This window comes from Chionomys nivalis, chromosome 25 (assembly GCF_950005125.1).
Source record: "Chionomys nivalis chromosome 25, mChiNiv1.1, whole genome shotgun sequence".
NCBI lineage: Eukaryota > Metazoa > Chordata > Mammalia > Rodentia > Cricetidae > Chionomys > Chionomys nivalis.
The window spans coordinates 34,994,543-35,014,526 of NC_080110.1; the positions used below are offsets into that span (position 1 = coordinate 34,994,543).

At 46.4% G+C, this 19,984-nt stretch overlaps 1 protein-coding gene across 2 annotated transcripts in view; it reads right to left on the reverse strand.

Moving 5' to 3' along the window:
* C25H12orf56 (chromosome 25 C12orf56 homolog) overlaps positions 1-19,984 on the reverse strand; it is a 78,959-nt gene that overhangs the window by 33,138 nt on the left and 25,837 nt on the right. The window contains exons 3-5 of one of the 2 annotated variants that reach the window (XM_057758188.1): positions 17,723-17,795; positions 4,404-4,803; positions 1,667-1,740 (exon numbers count right to left, since the gene is read on the reverse strand). In XM_057758188.1, coding sequence (XP_057614171.1) covers positions 1,667-1,740; positions 4,404-4,803; positions 17,723-17,795 — 547 coding nt within the window. The remainder of the gene's footprint in view (positions 1-1,666; positions 1,741-4,403; positions 4,804-17,722; positions 17,796-19,984) is intronic. The other variant, XM_057758189.1, reaches the window with a different exon arrangement.

The window sequence follows — 19,984 nt, forward strand, 5'->3', positions numbered from 1 at the left end:
GGTAATTTCCTGGAATATCTATGTGTAAACTATCGTCAGGAAGAACAGTTCGTGTTCCCTACAGATTAGTGGACTCAATACTCTTGACTTCAGGTAAAAACAACTTTACCACCTCCTGCAGAAACCTGGATACAGCCATTTACCCCACTACTATATGCAATGTTGACCCTGCCCCTGCCTGCCTCTTTCCTTAAAAAGTGCCTGATGCTCTCCTCAAGGCAACCAACGAGCCTTCCTTATTAAACTCAACTTCTGAAAGAAGAGATGGAGTCCTTCCCAGTGGGAAAGCTAGAGAAAAGATTATCAATATCATTTCAGCAATAGCAATCCTACAGGCAGGAAACCAATGATTGGGAGCATGAGGGCTGAGGCCAGATCCTAGAGGGGCTCTGTTATGAAGTTGGATAACAACTATAGGGACGCTGACAGCCTCTCTGGACCCAGTTGTCAAGTCTGTACAGTGGAATGATAGCCACTGGCCTATGATGCTTCAGTGACCACCTTCCCTGCTACAAGTGTTTAATACATGGTTGTCTCTAAATAAAACTGAAACAAGTTTGAGGTCCTGTTTCCCTATTCATCCACTTCTGATTCCTGTATTTCAATTTCAAAGACTATAAAATCTTTATACTCTCTTGAGAACTCCAGAAACAACATAAGTAAAGTTTCCACAAATATAGAGTACATTTTACTATAGAATGAGCCTCAACTACCATTTAAATAAAGTGCCAGGGGGTGGAGAGGTGGCTCAGTAGTTAGGAGCACTGGCTGCTCTTCCAGAGGCTCCAGGGTTAATAGTCAGCACCCACACGCTGGTTCACAACTGTCTCTGCCTCCAGTTCCCGAGGACCCAACACCCCCTCCTCTGCTTTGATCCACTGAGGATTGCAGTAAATTTATTCTTTCTTCAAAAGTTGCAAAAAGAAATATGCCAATTTTCTAATTCTATGAAATCTGCATTCATTGGATTGCAGTAAAAGATAATTTGCCATCACCAGCTAGGGCCACTTGGTAACCCAGAAGTGGTACAGGAAAGGCACCATTCCCACCACCTGTTAGCTGTTTACAGAGAAAGGAGCTGGTGCCCAGTGTCCTCAAGTTCACTGTGTTTTATCTCTGCACGCGAGGGGGGGGGGAAGCACCTTCTATGATGCCCATCACATATCTGCTCACTGTGTTTCAGGCACCCTAGTCCTGGGTCCTCTGGCACTCAACTTGAGTCAATGAATACAGGTTTGCAGACCTAAAATTTATGGCAGATGTTGAAGTAGGGGTATAAATATGGCAGTCAATCACATACAACACACACACACACACATACACACATGCATAAGCACACACACTGTGCGCAAGTGCTTGCATACACACCACACACATGCATGAGCCCACGCATGCACTCATGCACACACTCATGCACACACACACAAGAATGCACACACATGCACACACATACACATGCATGCATGCACACTCACACATACACACATGTGTGCACACTGCCACACACGCGAGTGTTGCACACAGAGACATGTGCACGCACACACGCATATGCATTCACTCACACACGTACACATGCACACATGCATAATTCACACACATGCACAGCATAGAAGAAGAGACGAGCAGAGCAAAGTCTCCCATGGGTCTATCACACATTGCCCCTTACCTGTATGGCTTTGGAGTCCCGCTGACGAGATTGTCTTCACTGGACCATAGGGGATCTTGTGAAAGAGTAGCTCTCTGAATGAGGAAGAGAGCGGGGACTGTCGGAACATTTGTCTACCAAAAATAATCTCTAGTTCTGATCGATGTCATATACCCACTCCCTAATCCTGCCTATGGCATTCCATGTGCGTCACTTTTGTGACCCATTCTGATATCTGAGAGCAGCACAAGGAACTCTTTCAGGATTACTAAAGATTTCAGTGTAACAGTTTTCATGCTCAAGTCTGCTGCACACGTGTTAAAACTGGAACAATGCAGTGACTGGCATGGCCTTTGCTCAAGGAGAACATGCACATTTTGTTTTTCTGTTACTGTTGCTGCTTTGAGACAGGGTCTCGCTTTGTAGCTCTGGGCTGGAACTCACAATGCAGACCAAGGCTGAACACAAATCTTCAAAGATCTTCCTGCCTCGGTCTCCCAAATGCTGGGGTTAAAGGCACATGCTACCAGGCCTAGCCAAAGTCTATATTTTATAAATGACTTACCAAGTTCGGTCATAAGTTTTATGCCTGCAAACACAAGTATTCTTGTAGCAGGCTCAGGCTTAGTTCCTATCAACACATGGCTGCCTGTAACTCCAGTTCCAGGGACCCCAAAGCCCTTTCCTGATCTCTTAGAATTCCTGTACACATGGAGTACCCAAACAGACACTCAGACATTAATAAATAAAGGAAAATATTTATATAGATTGCAAAATTTAAAAGTTAATTAAGTTCTGATTTTTAAAATTAGAATTTATGAGATTTTTCTTTTAGTAGACTAATTTTCCTCTCTTTAGGATTTGTTTGCATTTTTAACTTGGAGAAAACTTTTTAAAAATGTTTAGAGAGGAATTTTAGATATTTTGATCCTTGTGAAATGTACTGTTAGGAAAAAAACTTAGTTGCCTTGTATTTCACTTTTCTAAGCCACTTATAAAACTCCTTTTTAATTAATTTGTTCTGTACAAAATGTTTCATAGTTATTAAAATTTTGTTGGAAGAATATTAACAAAAATTAGTAATCACCAAAGATAACTCTCTCTCTTTATATATATATATATATATATATATATTTTAAGATTTATTTATGTATTTTATGTATATGAATCAGATCCCATGATAGATGGTTGGGAGCCACTATGGTTCCTGGGAATTGAACTCAGGACCTCTGGAAGAGCAGCAAGTGCTCTTAGTCTCTGAGCTATCTCTCCAGGCCCCTCAAATATATTTTGGGTGAGTATTTTTTTTGTTGCTGCTGTGTCTTTGTTTCTTTGAGATGGGGTCTTACCATGTAACTTTGCTGTCCTGGGGCAGGCTATGTAGACCAGATTGACCCTGAGTTCACAGAGATCTGCCTGAGTCTCCTGAGTGCTTGGACTCAATCACGCATCCTCTGCGAGCTAGTAAATTATATAAACCAATCCTAATGTAGCTAAGGCTCCTAAGCTGAGAGCAGGATGTAGTTCAGCCATCAAGCGCATGCCTGCCATTGTTTTATCACCAAACGTGAGAGTTCTGACTTAAAGTTCTCCACCAAAAAAGTTGCCGTGTGATAGTGAAGAAAGAGCTGAAATTTTTGTGCTTCAGTAGCCTTGTTTTAGATGGCATGGTGGCTTATGCCTATAATCTCGGGACTTGGAAGGCTAAGACAGAAGTATTACTGCAAATTCAAGGCTGGTCTGTCTTACAGAGTGAGCACAAGGAGAAAAAGAAAGAAAAAAGCGATGAAAGAAGGGAGAGAGGGAGGGAGAGAGGGAGGGAGGGAAGGAGGGAGGGAGAGAGGGAAGGAGAGGAGGGAGGAGAAGGGAAGGAGAAGAGGGGAGAGAGAAGAGAAAGAAAAAGGAAAACAGAGCCTTAGACAGCAATAAAGATAATTCTCACAATTGCTGTTAGACTAGTGCAATAAGGAAATACAAGAACAGGGGCCTTGAAGATGGCTCAGTGGGTGACGAACTTGTTCCCCCAGCCTGAGTTCAGTCTTCAGAACCTATGTAAAGATGGAGGAGAAAAACAACTCCACGAAGCTGTCCTCCACACGTGCGCTTCTCCGGTATCGCACACTTGCATGAATACAATAATAACAAAGATTTTAAAGAGTGAATACAGGAATATATTGACAATGTTGAATTTTATCTGAGTCTGTGTCACCCAGCTAACTGCAACCCCCCTGGAAAGGCTCCATCATGACTGTCCTTCCTTCCTTGCCACCTGACAAACCCAGGGTCTTCTTCCTTCCCTGAGATACTATTCTCTCTCTCTCTCTCTCTCTCTCTCTCTCTCTCTCTCTCTCTCTCTCTCTCTCTCTTTCTCTCTCTAATATGAATGACTGTTTTGCCTGAATGTATGTATGTGTGCCACATACATGCCTGGTTCCCAAGGAGGTCAGAATAAAAAGGCATCAGGTTCCCTGGAACTGGAGCTACCGATGGCTATGAGCCGCCATGTGGGTGCAGGGAATCAATCCCAGCCCTCCGCAGGAGCAGCTCCATCCCTCAAGACATTCATTAATAAGCAAGCATCTCCTTATTGCAAACACCTGGATAAAATCTTTCCTTACTAGTTTGGTGTATTCCTATCTATCACAATGATCTTAAATTTCAAGGCTAAATCCCCAAACAGAGAGAGAGAACAGCAAAGCCTGCTTGCCGCCCCCTCCCCCAACCCTCCACACTGAGGTTATCTTGTGAGGGCACTTACTATAATGTAGTTGTTCCACGAGCTCTTTAAGTGCAGAAATATCGATGAGGTTTCAGAAATAATATACAGATGAAGCTCCGCCTCCTCCTTCTCTAGACTGGAGCTGCCCTGTGAAGGCGGACCTGGGAGAGAATTTCCTAAGCGCAGATCATTCCTGCTCCTATCAAGCCTGACAAGGATTTCATTTGGGGAGTCTTTGTGACTTGGAAGCTCCTGCTCTTCTGCGCCTGACGCAAAAGGCAGCCAGCAGGCAGCCTGGCCTGGAGATGTCGTAGACTGGCAACTCCTACAGGGAGCAGGCAAAGGCCGAGGGGCACCGTGGCCAGGAAAGCACAGCTGGTTGAGGTCTGAAGGACAGGGCGTTGAGTCCTTGAATGGCGTGCTGCTCTCCTCGTGGGACCTGTGAGCAAAACGAGTATTAAACATGATACTTAGAATTTAACAGTGAGGAACCAAGAGAATCCAGGGCCAGTTTCAGCAGTCCGTGACTCTGAAAGCAACTGTATCATGTCAGTGCAATGCTAATCATGAGAGGGGAGGGACCAGACCTCATTTGCTGCTATGGTTTGAATCTGAATTGTCATGTTGAGTGCCTACTTCCCAGCTGTGGCATCATTTTTGAAGGCTGTAGAGCCTTTCGGCCATGCGGCCTGGTTGGCAGAAGTAGGTCACAGAGGTAGGGCCTCTGAACGCCATACCTGGCCTTGGCTCTGGCCTGCTTCTCTGTTCCCTGGTTTACCACAATGTGAACAGACCCCAAAACACACTGCTACTGCCAAAGAATTTGCCATGCCTTTTCCTCCATGGTGGGCCGAAACTTCTAAAACCATGAGGCATAACAAATCCTTCTTCCTTCTGACATTCCTGTCAAGCATTTTGTCAAAGCTATGGAAACAGTAAACAATACACTTGCTACTGCTACTGCCTAATGGAAACGGTGTGGCTGTCTCTTAGTGTGCTCTTTCACTTTAATATATACACACATACATACATACATACATACATACAATCCTACCAATGTCATACTATTGCTGTGAAGAGACACCATGATCACAGCAACTCTTAAAAAGAAAAAATTTTAACTGGGGTGGCTCATTTACAGTTCTGAGGTTTAGTTCATTATCATCACGGCAGCAAGCAAGGCAGCGTGCAGGCAGACATGGTGCTGCAGAAGGAGCTGAGACTTCTTACATCTTGACTCACAGGCAACAGGAAGTGGTCTGAGACACTGGGCAGTATTTTGAGCATAGGAGACCTCAAAGCCCCCCTCCACAGTGACACACCTCCTCAACAAGGCCACACCTCCTCAACAAGGCCACACCTCCTCCAACAAGGCCGCACCTCCTCCAACAAGGCCACACCTCCTTCAACAAGGCCACACCTCCTAACAGTGCCACTCCTTTTGAGGATCATCATCTTTCAAAGCACCACACCTACAAAGAAGCCCTTTATTAAATTTCAGGTTTTGTTATTATTTTTGTTTTTGAGTCAGGGTCTCACTATGTAACACTGGCTGGTCTGGAGCTGGCTACTGGACCTTGAACTCACTGGGATCCACCTGCCTCTGCACCACCACACCCTGCGCTGGCATTTTTTATGCTGGACACTCTGGGCCTTCTTGGAGTCTCAATACTTGCACTGAAAGGACTTTTTCATTTTAGTTCAACCTGATTGTTCTTTCCTTATAACACTTACTGGATCCTGTAAGGGAAAAAATGCAGAGAGACACAAGGAGGGTTCTCTGTTTTAATGCTTTCTTTAACTCGTGGTCTTCTGCTTTCCGAGTGTTGTCTAACAGTCTCAGTCCCTTTCCTCGCAGCCAGTGTCCCACCCTTACCTTCTGCACTCTTGACCCTACCCCAACTTCTGTACTCTGCCACAGAGCAAATAAGCTAGAATCCGAGATGCAGAGTCACAGCATGGAAAGTCATCCTGTGAGGCCCGGAGGCCCAGCTCTCCCACACACATGGCGGCATGCTCTCTGCTAAGCACTGGAGGGCGCTGTGTTGGACTACTGTTGTAGGAGGCTGCTTGTTCATTCCCGGCTGCTCAGACCCGAAATAATTACTCAGAAACTATATTATTTGCAATACTGTTTGGCCATAGCTTAAGCATATTACTAACTAGATCTTACATCTAGAATTAACCCATTTCCATTATTTCATATTTTACCATGAGGCTGGCAAGGTTCCCCTCTGGCAGTTACATGGCGTCTCCAACTTTGCCTACCTTCTCTCTCTCTCTCTCTCTCTCTCTCTCTCTCTCTCTCTCTCTCTCTCTCTCTCTCTCTCTCTCTCTCTCTCTCTCCAGCCTGGCTACATTCTGTTAAGCCATTGGCCAAAAGCAGCTTCTTTATTAACCAATAAAAGCAACACATATACAGAAGGACCTCCCACACCAGACAATCCTATGTGAGGGTTCAGTGATTTGTGCTAAGTGCCTTGAAACCAAACTCAACCTCACTCAGCATCGGGAGGACAGCCTTCCACTCTGACTCTCCATAGATGCTGTGGAGACCAATGTGGTCTTTGTTTTCTGTTTCTGCTTTCTTTGGTCTATTTCCACCTTAAAGTTCATCTTTTTCTACTCTGTTCATCAGAATACTTTTACTTCATAGATTAAGGTAGTGGTTAATTCTAGAATCACAAATAAAAGTCAGCTAGATCTTTAAACTTTGGGGGGCTGGGAAGATGGCTCAGTGGCTGTTAAGAGCTACTGTTGCTCTTACAGAAGACCAGAGTTTTGATCCCAGTACTCACACTGGATGTCTTACAACCACCTGTAATTCCAGCTCAATGATCCTTTTCAACAATGCCTTTTAGTGTCCTCAGACACTTGCACATACATAGGTATACACATACCAACACATACAAATACAAATAAAAAAATTTTTTTTTTTTTGGTTTTTTTTGAGACAGGGTTTCTCTGTAGCTTTGGTGCCTGTCCTGGAACTAGCTCTTGTAGACCAGGCTGGCCTCGAACTCCCAGAGATCCGCCTGCCTCTGCTTCCCGAGTGCTGGGATTAAAGGCGTGCGCCACCACCGCCCGGCACAAATAAAAATTTTTATGTGGTAATTTTGGTATTTGACATTTTAATTGGCTCTGAACCCCTAATTTGAAAAGAGGAATGATGGCTGCACCAACTGCAAAGGTTTCTATAAGGAATAGATATGAAAAGACCTTCAAAGTGTTTGAGACACTGGAACTCTAAGTACCAACTATTAACATCTTCAATTAATGGCTTATGTTTTATAGCCTTTCTCTTTTGTAGGATTAGAACCTCCAAAAACCTGGAAAGGTACTTTTTAAAATTTGTTCTTAGGTTGGGGTCTTTTTCAGGGGTATTTTATCTTAATATCTATTTACATCAGTGTTTTGCCTGCATGTCTATCTGAGCACCACATATGTGCCTCATGTAGTCCAGAAGAGTCATCAGATCCTTTGGAATTGGAGTTCTAGACAGTTCTGAGCTGCCATGTAGGAGTTGGGAATGAAACCTGTGTCCTCTGCAAGAGCAGTCAGGGCTCTCAACTGCTGAACCATCTCCCCAGCCCATGTCTTAGGTCAATTTTAAACAAACAACATCCATTCTTATCTTCACAGTACTATTGACCGTTCTAAGTTCCAGCCACTGGCTCACTCTCCGCACCTCAACATCTGTGCCTACAGCTGAAATGTCACTTGTCTAAAATTTAGGTAGCAGCTGCTTTAACTCAGTAACAACATCTACATGGCGGTTATGAAACGGTCGCAAAGTTTCACTTGGGTAACACTGCAGCACGGTAAACACTGAGGTGTGCACAAGGCATTGAGTTTCAGAGTGAGGTTTAAGCAGCTGCCGGGAACATGCACCGAGATGAGCAAACACTGCTGAGGGCTTGGCATTCCCATAGTGACCGGATTCCAACGCTTACTGAGTCTTTGTCTCCTGAATTTATGCACTGCCACAATACTATGGAAATTCAGTGTCTATGAAAGGTGGGGGAAGCCCCATCCTTCTCCAAAATGCCTGCCATCACTGGGAATTCTTAGAATAAAGAGAAGGACCTATGACCATCGAGGAAGAAGGGAGACGATGTGGTCATCCTTTCTACTGTCGCCATTCCTGTTTTTACTTATGTATGTGTACGTACACGTGTGTGCAGGTCTCCACAGAGGCCCTAGGGTGGTACTGGAACCATGGGAGCTGGAGTCACACGTGGTTGAGGGTCACCCAACATCAATGCTGGAAACCAAACTCCAGTTTTCTGCAAGAGCAGCAAGCCTTCTTACCCACTGAGCCGTTTTTCCAGCCCCCCTATCGTTGTTTATTTCCGTGAGCTCTGCCCTAGTAACATTATTGCCTTCTTTCTTGCTTTGTAGTATTTGTTCAGTTTAAGGAGGATGTGCTTGCGATGGAGTCTTGGGAAGGAAGTATGGATACAGTCGAAGGAAGGTAGAACATCTCTGTCCTCATGGGGTTTGAGCCATGGATGTCAAGTTCCTCCGTGGAGCTGCAATGTCAAGATGCCCCATCTATGGGAGACATACAGTCACTTAAGTCTGAAGGACACATCCAAAGCCTATGTGTGTGAAACCTACAGACTGTATCGCCGCTACTACATCACACGAGATCATGTGTCACCCATCATACTTTCCACATTTAGGGAACCTGCCTTTAAATGTGTGGGCCACATGATGCAATTCACATGCCTTCCTCTTACAGATACTGCACGGACTTGCTCCAATGGCATCTCTAGAAACGGCGACTGGGAGGGTGAGTGCTCTAAACTAAGCTGCTAAACAAGTCAAGATTCCATTAATAATGGGAGAGATTTGTTTTCATTCCCCTGACTCCCAGGTTTACAGAACTCTTTACCAGGCCAGAAGACACTTTTCCTAAAACAAAAGGGGGGGGGCAAGGAGATGGTGCAAAGAAGGTAAGAATGCTTGCTGCATATGCATGGGAGGTGGAGGAACAGGAGGATCTCTGAGGACCTCAGGAGGTGGGGGACAGAGACAGGAGGATCCCCAGAACCTCAGGAGGTGGGGGACAGAGACAGGAGGATCCCCAGAACCTCAGGAGGTGGGAGACAGGGACAGGAGGATCCCCAGAACCTCAGGAGGTGGGGGACAGGGAACAGGAGGATCCCCAGAACCTCAGGAGGTGGGGGACAGGGACAGGAGGATCCCCAGAACCTCAGGAGGTGGGAAACAGGGACAGGAGGATCCCCAGAACCTCAGGAGCAGGGAACAGAGAAGAGGATCCCCAGAACCTCAGGAGCAGGGGACAAAGAGGATCCCCAGACCCTCAGGAGGTGGGGGACAGGGACAGGAGGATCCCTAAGGCTTGCAGGCTAGCTATGCGAGACCCTGTTTCAGAGGGGGACATCTGACATCGTCCTCTGGCCTCCACACTTGCAAGGGCACACTCCCACAAAAACATAAACTCGCTCATACACAAGTATGAACGTTTTTAAAAAACTAAGATAACTCCCTGTACTTTCTTTCTTAAGATCTACAAAAACATGGAAATATCCACTAACGAAGTTATCCCAAGGAGAGAGAAACCTTTGTCAGAGTTCAGTTTTCCATCCCCTAGGCCTTGAAAGCCCATTGTTTACTGCTGTCCCGAAGCAATGGCATTTCTCTAAGTCTGATGTCCCAAGATAGCAGCGTCCTATCTAATTAGGCTCCGGCCTGCTTCTAAGAGGCGCTGAGAAGTTCTGCACCTGCGCACATCCTTCGGCCCTCTAATTAGTGTTTCCACCCAGCCTGCCTTTCGCTTCGGCTCCTAGTTCTGATGTCTAATTACGGAGCCGACACTGCGAGAACACGCTCAGAACAGAGACAACTGTGTCTGTCCCCATGCCCTTTATGTAGAGACTCCCGATTCTGCGTGTCAACACACAAGCTGTCGTGTTTCCAGAGCCTCTATCCCCACGCCAGGCTGGGTATTTTCAGTCAGCTGCCCCGATGCGATAGTTACAAACCTTCCCTGGGATTTTAATGTAAAAATGAGAATCGGCTTTTGTCCAGTAGTGGGAGCTGGACAATGTGAGTTTCAAACATGGCTGCCCCAGGAAGGATACAGGACTCAGGGAGAGAAAAGGAAGCTGTCTGACAAACATCAGAGCAGAGTCCTGTGCCCCACATACCCAGAGCCACCTGGGCCAACCCATGGCTCTTTCCTCTCCTTTCCTGTATCACTCGGGTTCAATTCTAGCCCTGGCTGATTGTGCTCAGCACTGTTCATCCAAGAGAGAACACGAAGACAATAACTAGGCTACGTGTGATTAGAGCAACAGATGAGAGAAGGCTACCCCTGTGAATGAGTGTGGAACTCTCCGAATGACCCTGTTATTTCAACAAACTCCTTTTTAAAGTCTAAGCTCTATGTGCCAGTCTCAACAGGTTCTCTCTTCAGTGTCTAGACCATGATAACCATTCGTCATTCTACCTTCTTTTGTTTCTGTGTTTTTGAAACAGGGTTTGTGTCACCCTGGCTGTCCTGAAACTCTGTAGACCAGGCTGGCCTCGAACTCCCAGAGATCCACCTGTCTCTGCCTCCCAAGTGCTAGGGTTAAAGGTGTGCGCTGCTACCTCCCAGCCCAGTCATTCATCATTCTCAATAGGGGGAAACGACGAGAGTATTTGTCAGAGAGCTTTAGAAATCTGGAAACTAGCATAAGCCAAAATGTGCTATGGTGACTGTTGACTCTAAAAGCACATCAACGGCTTTGGCCATACCTGCCTCTACCTGCATCTCTTCAAGCCTCGAAGTCATGCTCAAATATTCATTCGGTGCCTTGCTTCCTCCATAAACTCAGCAACCATGGTCTTCACAGCGGCAGTGCAAGCTCACACCACATGGCATAGGTCAAATCAGTTCCCGCAAACCTAAGCCACACAAGTCCTGCTAAGCCTTATGTATGGAGCACAATCACGCACTCGAGAAACATTAAGCACCTTCTGCCTGGGGATGTAGCTTGGTGACAGAGGGCTTGCTTAAGAACGAGTACGAGCCTGGGTGTGATGCCCAGCACCACCACAGAGAGAGACGAAAGTGCTGTATTGTAAGCATGTAGCAAACACAATATGATTTCAGCAAACAAGAGCAAGCGGTCTGCCCTGGGGAGCTGGCAGTCTAGAGGGAAGACAGGCAAGGCACAACAGCGTGTGATTGTAACTGGTGGAATAAACCAGATAAAGGGAACCTATGTGTGTTTAAGTATTTGTTTGCTTTGTTTCTCCTGTTTGTTTTGTTGACAGTATGCTTGAACCAAGTCATCGGACAAGATTTTTCTGAGATTGCAGTATTTTGTTTTTGTTTTTATTTTTTGTGAGAAGGTTTCTCAGTAGCTATGGAGCCAGTCCTGGAAGTCACTGGGCTGGCCTCGAACTCACAGAGATCCACCTGCCTCTGCCTCCCGAGTGCTGGGATTAAAGGTGTGCGCCACCACCGCCTGGCAAGGGTTAAAGCAGGAGGTGTGTGCTGCCCCTGAACCAGTTGGAGAAGTGACGAAGGACAAAGCTGGCGCTCTAAGCTATAGGCAGAGAGTTCAGGGACATCTACGCAGTAGAAGGTTTTGCTTCCGGTGCAGTGGATGGAAGCCACCAAAGCATTTTATTCAAGAAACAAATGTTGTGAAAAGGTCACTTGGGCTTTGGGCAGGAGCCATTCAGGCAAAGGGGGTGTTACTGAGAATGGAGTTGGGATGGTCACAAGTTTGGCAGTGCTGGTGGGAGATCCCCAGGCTTGTGCCAGGGTAGCTACAATGAGGAAAGAGAAGCTGGTGGCGAGGGGTATGGCTCAGTGGTTGTGTTTATCTGTCAGGCACAAGGTGCTGGGTTCCATCCTCAGGGGGCGGGGATCAGAAGGAGAGGTAGAAATGGGGGGGGTGTACAGTCAAGGAGATTGACATAACTGTGGATACACAGCACAGTAATTGCCCAGCCTTGGCAGTTCACTGACAGAATACCTCAGGGAGTCAGCAAAAGCAGACTGCTGAGCCCCACAGCCAAAGCAGAGGATTCAGTAGCCTGGGACGGAGACTCAGGTACACAGCCAGGCTTAGAAAATTACAGGGTTTTGCTCTTATTCCAGGTCAGCTTTGTTTGACACTCCAGCTGACCCAGGCTGTCTCCTCACATGGCCTGGCCAAGCACACACTTGGCAAGCAGCAATGCCACCTTGGGAAGTTAGTCCCAGATTCTGACATACTAATGACCAAGCCAACCTCAACAGCAGGGCTCAGCAGGAGTGCTTCGGGGAAACCAGCTCTTCAATTCGACTGGCAAACCTTGACCTTGCCCTGGATGCTTAGCGCCATTATCAGGACAATATATGCCCTGTGAACTTTTTGTAACAGACTCAACAGCACTGGTGACTGGGGCCTTCTGCACTTCAGGGTGGTCTTCATTAACATGAAATTGGAACACTGACTCAACCTGGAGAGGCAGCTCTCCCAAGCAGATGTCAGTGGAGAGGGTATCAACACACCCTCACTGTCTAGGATCTCCAGCAGTCCTCCCTGGCTGAGCCAGGGCAAATAAACACACAGTCTTAGTAAAGGAGTAAAGCTGCTGCCCAGGAGATCCACTGTGGTGTCCACAAAAGCCAGCACACTCTCTGTAAGGACAGCAAGAATGTTTAGCAAGAAAGGCTAGGGAGAGGACACAGTGCTGTCACGAATTTTTCTTGTTGGACGTTCTTGGATGGCCAGTCCTCAAATAATGACATGGAGACTTATTACTAATTATGAGAGCTTGGCTTTTTATCGTAGGCTTGTTCCCGGTTAGGTCTTATAACTTAAATTAACCTGTTTCTATTAATCTACATTCTGCCATGTGGCTTTTTAACTCTCCTGCATTCTGCGTGTCTGACTTCTTCAGTGTCTCGCGGGCATGTCCCACATGCCTGGACTCTAACCCTGAGTTCTCTCTCCCCAGAAGTCCTGCCTCTTCTTTCCTGCCTAGTTACTGGTTGTTCAGCCTTTTTATTTGTTTATTTGATTTTTGTTTTTCTTTTCTTTTCTTATATTTATTTATTTATTATGTATACAATATTCTGTCTGTGTGTATGTCTGCAGGCCAGAAGAGGGCGCCAGACATCATTACAGATGGTTGTGAGCCACCATGTGATTGCCGGGAATTGAACTCAGGACCTTTGGAAGAGCAGGCAATGCTCTTAACCACTGAGCCATCTCTCCAGCCCGATTTTTGTTTTTCGAGACAGGGTTTCTCTGTAGTTTTTGGAGTCTGTCCTGGAACTAGTTCTTGTAGACCAGGCTGGCCTCAAACTCATGGAGATCCACCTTCCTCTACCTCCCAAGTACTGGGATTAAAGGTGTGTGCTGCCACACTGAGCCAAGTAACTTTTTAAAAACTTCACTATTTTGTGTGTGGGTGTTTTGCCTGCATGTGAGTCTGTGCACTATGTGTGTGTCTGGTGCCCGCAGTTCAGAAAAGGATGTCCAGTAACTCTTAACCACTGAGCCATCTCTCCAACTTTTTTTTTTTTTTTAAGAAAGTCTCACTGTGTTCTTGAATCTAAACTTGAATTCCTGGACTCAGTTGATCTTTAGCCTCCAGTAGCTGAGACTTTAGGTGTGTACCATCGCACCTAAATTTAGAGACTCTGGCCTCCAAATAAATCATTTTAAGCCAAACTCTATTAGTTAAATAGATAATGTGCTCCCAACAAGAAAAAAAAATTAGACAGGTTAGGAGGTGTGCTGTTGTTGGAGGAAATGTGTCACTGGAGGTGGGCTTTGAGGTTTTAGAAGTCCAAACCAGGTCCAGTCTCTCTCTCTCTCTCTCTCCCCCCCCCCCCCAGCAGGCCCGAGCCAGGCAAATGGCACTAACAGGTATCCTCCTCCCCTTGCTAAAGACCATTAGACCACATTCCTAAAGCTAGCCACCAAAGACTATTCCCTTATTTGGCCACTGACTCATTACTGAGACAAAACACCAGGGTTCAACAATCAAAATTCATTATTTGGCTAACATGTCCAGCTAGGACTTACCAACTCACCCTAGCACAGACTCCCCTGGTTTCTCCTTAAAAACCCACTCCTGCGGGGGGGGGGGGGGGGAGCTGCTTTTCCTGCAAAAAACAAACAAACCTGCTTTTCCTGAAAAACAAACACAAAACACCCACTTTGTTTTCCTGCTTGCTTGCTGTCCGCCTCTGCAGCCTGCCCCACCCCAACCTGTCCCTCTGGGGTAATGAATCTCCTTTGTGCTCAGAATTTGGTGTCTGGGGGTGTCTTGAGGAGGACCTCCCTTACAGTTATGTCATTTCATGAACTTATTCCTAAGAACACTTTAAGTGCTAAAATTATCTTGGGTAAATTGGTCTCTGCACAGCCCTAAATTCCGATACAGTGGGACCTTTAGATAAAGGCTAACTCCCTGACTCTTTAACTGTTATTTTTCCACTTCTGGAAACAATGCTTGCTTCATATATACTCAACATTGTGGTTTTCTGCTCTTAAAAACTCAAACCAACTGGAGGCCAGTCCTGTTTTATCTGCTAATACAGTCCCGCCCGTGGAGGCCTCTGGGGGCTTTTCTCCTCAGGTGCCCAGAACGTCCCTTCCTGTGGCCCACAGATCTGGGGGAGACCTCTCGCTCTTTCCCCAGCACATGACTGCCTCTGTACCACCATGCTTCCCACTGTGCTGATAACGGGCTAAACATCTTAACCTGTAAGCTCGCCCCAGCTAGATGCGGCCTTTGACACGAGTTCTCATGGTCATGATGTCTCTGCACAGCAATAGAACATTGACTAAGGCACTAAGTTTGGGTTTTGGTCATGGTATTTCATCACTGCAATGTAACTGACCTGAAACGGAAGAATACTTGGAGACCCTGTGGTTCAACCCAAGACAGAAAGTGAAAAGAGGCAGAGCTTGGAGTTGGAGGATCGCACCCCGCACCCTCCCACCCACCACCTATCCTCCACCTCCATCCCCACCCCCCACTCCCCTACACCCTCACACCCCCAACCCCCATCCCCACACCCCTCACACCCCTACCCCTATTCTCACCCCCTCACTCCACCACACCCTCCCACCCCCACCCCCTGTCCCAACCCCCCATCCCTACTCTCCCCACTCTCACCCCCTCACCCCCATCCCCACTCCCCACCCCCTCACACCTCCACCCTTGCACTCCCCCTGCCCCCTCACACCCTCACCCCTATCCTCACCCCCTCACTCCACCACACCCTCCCACCCTCACCCCCCACTCCCTCACATCTCCACCCCTGCACTCCCCCATCCCCTCACCCCCACCCCTACCCCCACACCTCCACCCGCACCCCCTGTCCCCACCCCCATCCCTACTCCCCCCACTCTCACCTCCTCACCCCCACACCCTTCACACCCTCACCCCTATCCTCACCCCCACCTCACCCCTCACACCCCCATACTCCCCCTTCCTCTCCCCCTCCCCCTCACATCTCCACCCCTGCACTCCCCCCACCCCTATCCTCACCCCCTCACTCCACCACACCCTCCCACCCCCACCCCCTGCCCTCACCCCCATCCCTACTCCCCCCACTCCCACCCCCTCACCTCCCACTCCACCCCCTCGCACCTCCACCCCTGCACTCCCCCGCCCCTTCACACCCCCACACCCTGCTCTGTAGCACCTGTCCTGCAGACCACAGTCTTCCAACACTCCCCAGGCGGGAAGTCACGTGGTCTCTCCGGGATTTTGTGCTGATGTGGTAATGTGAACTTCTCCTCCTACCACATGCCCATCTGTCTCTGCACACACAGCTCCTAGCACCCAGCACTCCCCTTTCTTCTGGTGCAGACTCCATTGTGTGGTAGTTTTATACTTCAGGTTATGAGAGGAGAATATCTCCTTAAAATTTATACTGACTTCCAGTGAAGTCAGCATCTGATGTCCTCTCCTAACCTTCACGAAAACACACAGGGAGACACACAAACACACAAAACAAAATACAACAAATCTTAAGGAAGGCCTTCCAAAATGCGTGCCCAATTTCCCTTCGCGTTCTATTTTGAGGCTTGCTCATGCCGTGTATTCATTTTTTAATCATTGTCATAAATACTATGCCCAAAAGGGACTAAGAGGAAAGGGCTTGTTCAAAGTCACCAGCGGGCACTGGGAAGTGTGGGAGGAGGCTGAAAGAGAAACCATGGGAATGTTGCTTACAGAATAACTTCATCTGGCTTGCTCAGCCAGCTTTCCTGCACAGCCCAGGCCTGCCTATCTGCCTAGGGATGGTACCACCCACAGTGGAGTGGGCTCTCCTGCAGCAAGTAGCAACCAAGAAATTGCCCCTTCAGACATGCCCACGGGCCCATCTCATGGGGGCGGTTCTTGAACTGAGGTCTCTTTCCTGATGTGTCAGGTAGACAGTCAAGGTGAGTCACCACAGCCTGATTCGCGTTCTGTATATTATCTGCCCGTCTTCACGTCTGCTCTCCGTGATGGCTCCATCCCCTTACGAACTATCCTGTCACCAACTGTCACCTGGAAGCCTGACCTCTCCACAACTTATTTCCCTCTCTTTAAGTCTCTTAGGCAAATTCTGTCAACTCACCTGGAGCACGTAGTGTATTTACCATGACGTAACTTCCAGGTTAGATTCTCAAGGACACAAACTCTGCCTCACTCGCCTTCAGCCATCACAGGGCTCAGGGCGTGGCCCACTTGGAAGAGTGCTTGTCTCAAACACACAAAGTCCTAGGTTAAGGTTATCCCTAGTTCCATAGTGAGTTAGAGGCTAGCCTAGGCTATCTAAGACCCTGTCTCAAAAAGAAAAAGCAAAACCAAGAAATGTTACAAGTCCTAACATTTTGCTCTACAAAGAGATCAAGGTTAATAATTATTTTTAATTCAACTTTAATCTATTAAAGTGATATTGTGGTATGTATATATTCCATGAAAATGAAAAATATAATATCATATAGTGTTATTTTAATTAACTGGGTTTTAATTTGGAAAAGATTTTTTCAAAATACTTTTTTTCATTGCTACATATATGATAGACACAGATGAATCTAAAGCAAGTACTAGAAAAATATATTTTTTTAAATTGGGGGCCAGTGAGATGGCTCAGCAGTGCAGATGACCTAAATTTAATCCCCAGAACCCACAATGTAGGAGAGAACCTACCCTCTGGCCTCCACATGCACACTGTGGTACATTCTCATGTACACTCGCATGCACACACTCGCATGCACACACTCGCATGCACACACAGGCACACACACCACACATGCAATATGTAAAAACGTATTTTTAAAACAAACCAAACTGCAACATAAGTTTTGATCAGCAAGATAAAATAATCTTACCTGAGAGAGGATTTGTTCGGGCTCCTAGGATCTTTTCTTCTCCAAAAAGTAGGTCCATTATTATCTTGCTTGACTTAAAAACAAAAAAGTGATGTGGTCATTAACTAAATAATTTGAGTTTATGAGGACCTAGTGTCATCAAGGGTAGTGACACAGCAGTCTAGTGCCACTGCCACTGCCTCTTTCTGTCGGCTTGAAGTCTTCATTTGTAATGGGGACCCGGAAGTGAAGTAAGACTGCTTCTATGGTGGTGAAATGTCTGATCTCCTAGACACCACATACCTGAGGCTGTGGGTACAGGCAAGAATGACAAAATCCTGAAGCCATCCCACTCTCCAGAGAGCAATGGCTCAGACACCAAGTCTTTGGTCAGCCAGCCCGGTGGATTCTGGACAGAATGTTCATAGTGCTACCCAGCTGAAAACATTTTTCAGAGAACTGGGAGATGGCTCAGTCAGAAAAGTGCCTGCTCCACAAAAACCTGATAGGACCCCCAGCACCCTTGTAAAAGCTGGGGATATGGCATGTGTCTGTGGCCCCAGCACTGGGATGGGAGTTGTGGGCAGGATCCCTGGAGCCCATCGGCTAGGCAGCTTAGCTGCATCAGTGAACTCCAGGTTCAGTAAGAGACACTGTCTCAAAAAATAAGTTGGAGAGAAACCAAGGAAAGCACCGGATATAGATCTCTGGCCTCAACACAGAAACATGTACATATACCACACACACAGACTTGTATGAAAAAGTCCCAATACATGCACACTAAAGACATTCTTTAGATGGAACTTTGCAATGTTTTGACTGTCAACTTGACACATATAGAATCACCTAGAAGAAAGTCTCAGTGAGGGGCTTTTTAGGTCAAGTCGACCTGTAAGAATGTCTTGGGAAATTATCTTGTTACCATACCTGAAGTGGGAAGACAGTCCCTATAGTCAGACATTTCGCCGGGCGGTGGTGGCGCACGCCTTTAATCCCAGCACTCGGGAGGCAGAGGCAGGCGGATCTCTGGGAGTTTGAGGCCAGCCTGGTCTACAAGAGCTAGTTCCAGGACAGGAACCAAAAGCTACGGAGAAACCCTGTCTCGAAAAAAAATCCAAAAACAAAAACAAAACAAAAAAAACAGACATTTCTCTGCTGCCTTCATGTTCACAAATACCTGGCAGTTGCTTCCCAGATAATTGACTCGGAGGCTTAATATAAATTATAAACGCTCAGCCAATAGCTCAGGCTAATTACTAACTAGCTCTTACATTTTAAATGAACCCATATTTCTTATTTACTCTCTGCCATGTAGTAGTACCTTTATTAGCATGACACATTCATCTCTTGCTCCCTCTGTGTCTGCTGGCAACTCCTCTCATTTCATCCTTCTTCCCATCATCCTTAGTTTGGTTGCTCTGCCTATACTTCCTGCCTTGGCTACAGGCCAATCAGTGTTTTATTAAATCAATTCAAGTGACAAATCTTCACAGTGTACAAGAGGATCATTCCACAGCAGTTTCCACTGTGCGCAGTATCAATCCCTGATTTGGGTCCTAGACTAAAACACAGAAAAACTAATCCAGGCATGGGCACACATGCACCTATCTTCTCTCTGCTCTTGCCTGTGGCTGTGACTATCTGCTTTGAGTTCCTGTCATCACTTTCCCACAGAGATGGACTGTAACCTGAAACTGTATGACAAATGAGCCCTTCCCCTTAAGCCCTTCCTGTCATTTTAAATTATCACAGAAATCAGAGCAGACTACAGAAGAGCAAATGTGCTTTCTCCATTGCAAGAGAAAGAAATCCTCTTCCTGTGAAGATGTTTGAGCAGAATTATGTAAAAACTTCCCACCAAACCTGAACCTCCCCAGAACCTTGTTCTAGTTTTAGACCTTCCCTACCTCATTAGCTTTAGGAAATGTTCTATGTTTTAACTTACATAAACATATGTGCATGTGCATGTGTGCATGTATGTAATTTTTGGCTCCATTTTTTTGGTCTTATTTTACTGTGTAGCCTTGCTGGCTTTGAACTTGCTATGTAGACCAGGCTGGCCTTGAACTTGCATTGATCATCCTACCTCTGCCTCCCAAGTGCTGGGTCACAGACATGTGCTACCACACTGGCTGCATTTTTCCTTCTTCCTTCCTTCCTTCTTTTTTTTTTTTTTTTTTTTGTTTCTGTTTTGTTTTGTTGTTTGCTTTTGGTTTTATTTTCTTTTTTTAAAAAACTAATTTATTCAAATTTCTCCTTTGGACATTGGTGTGACGATGTCAT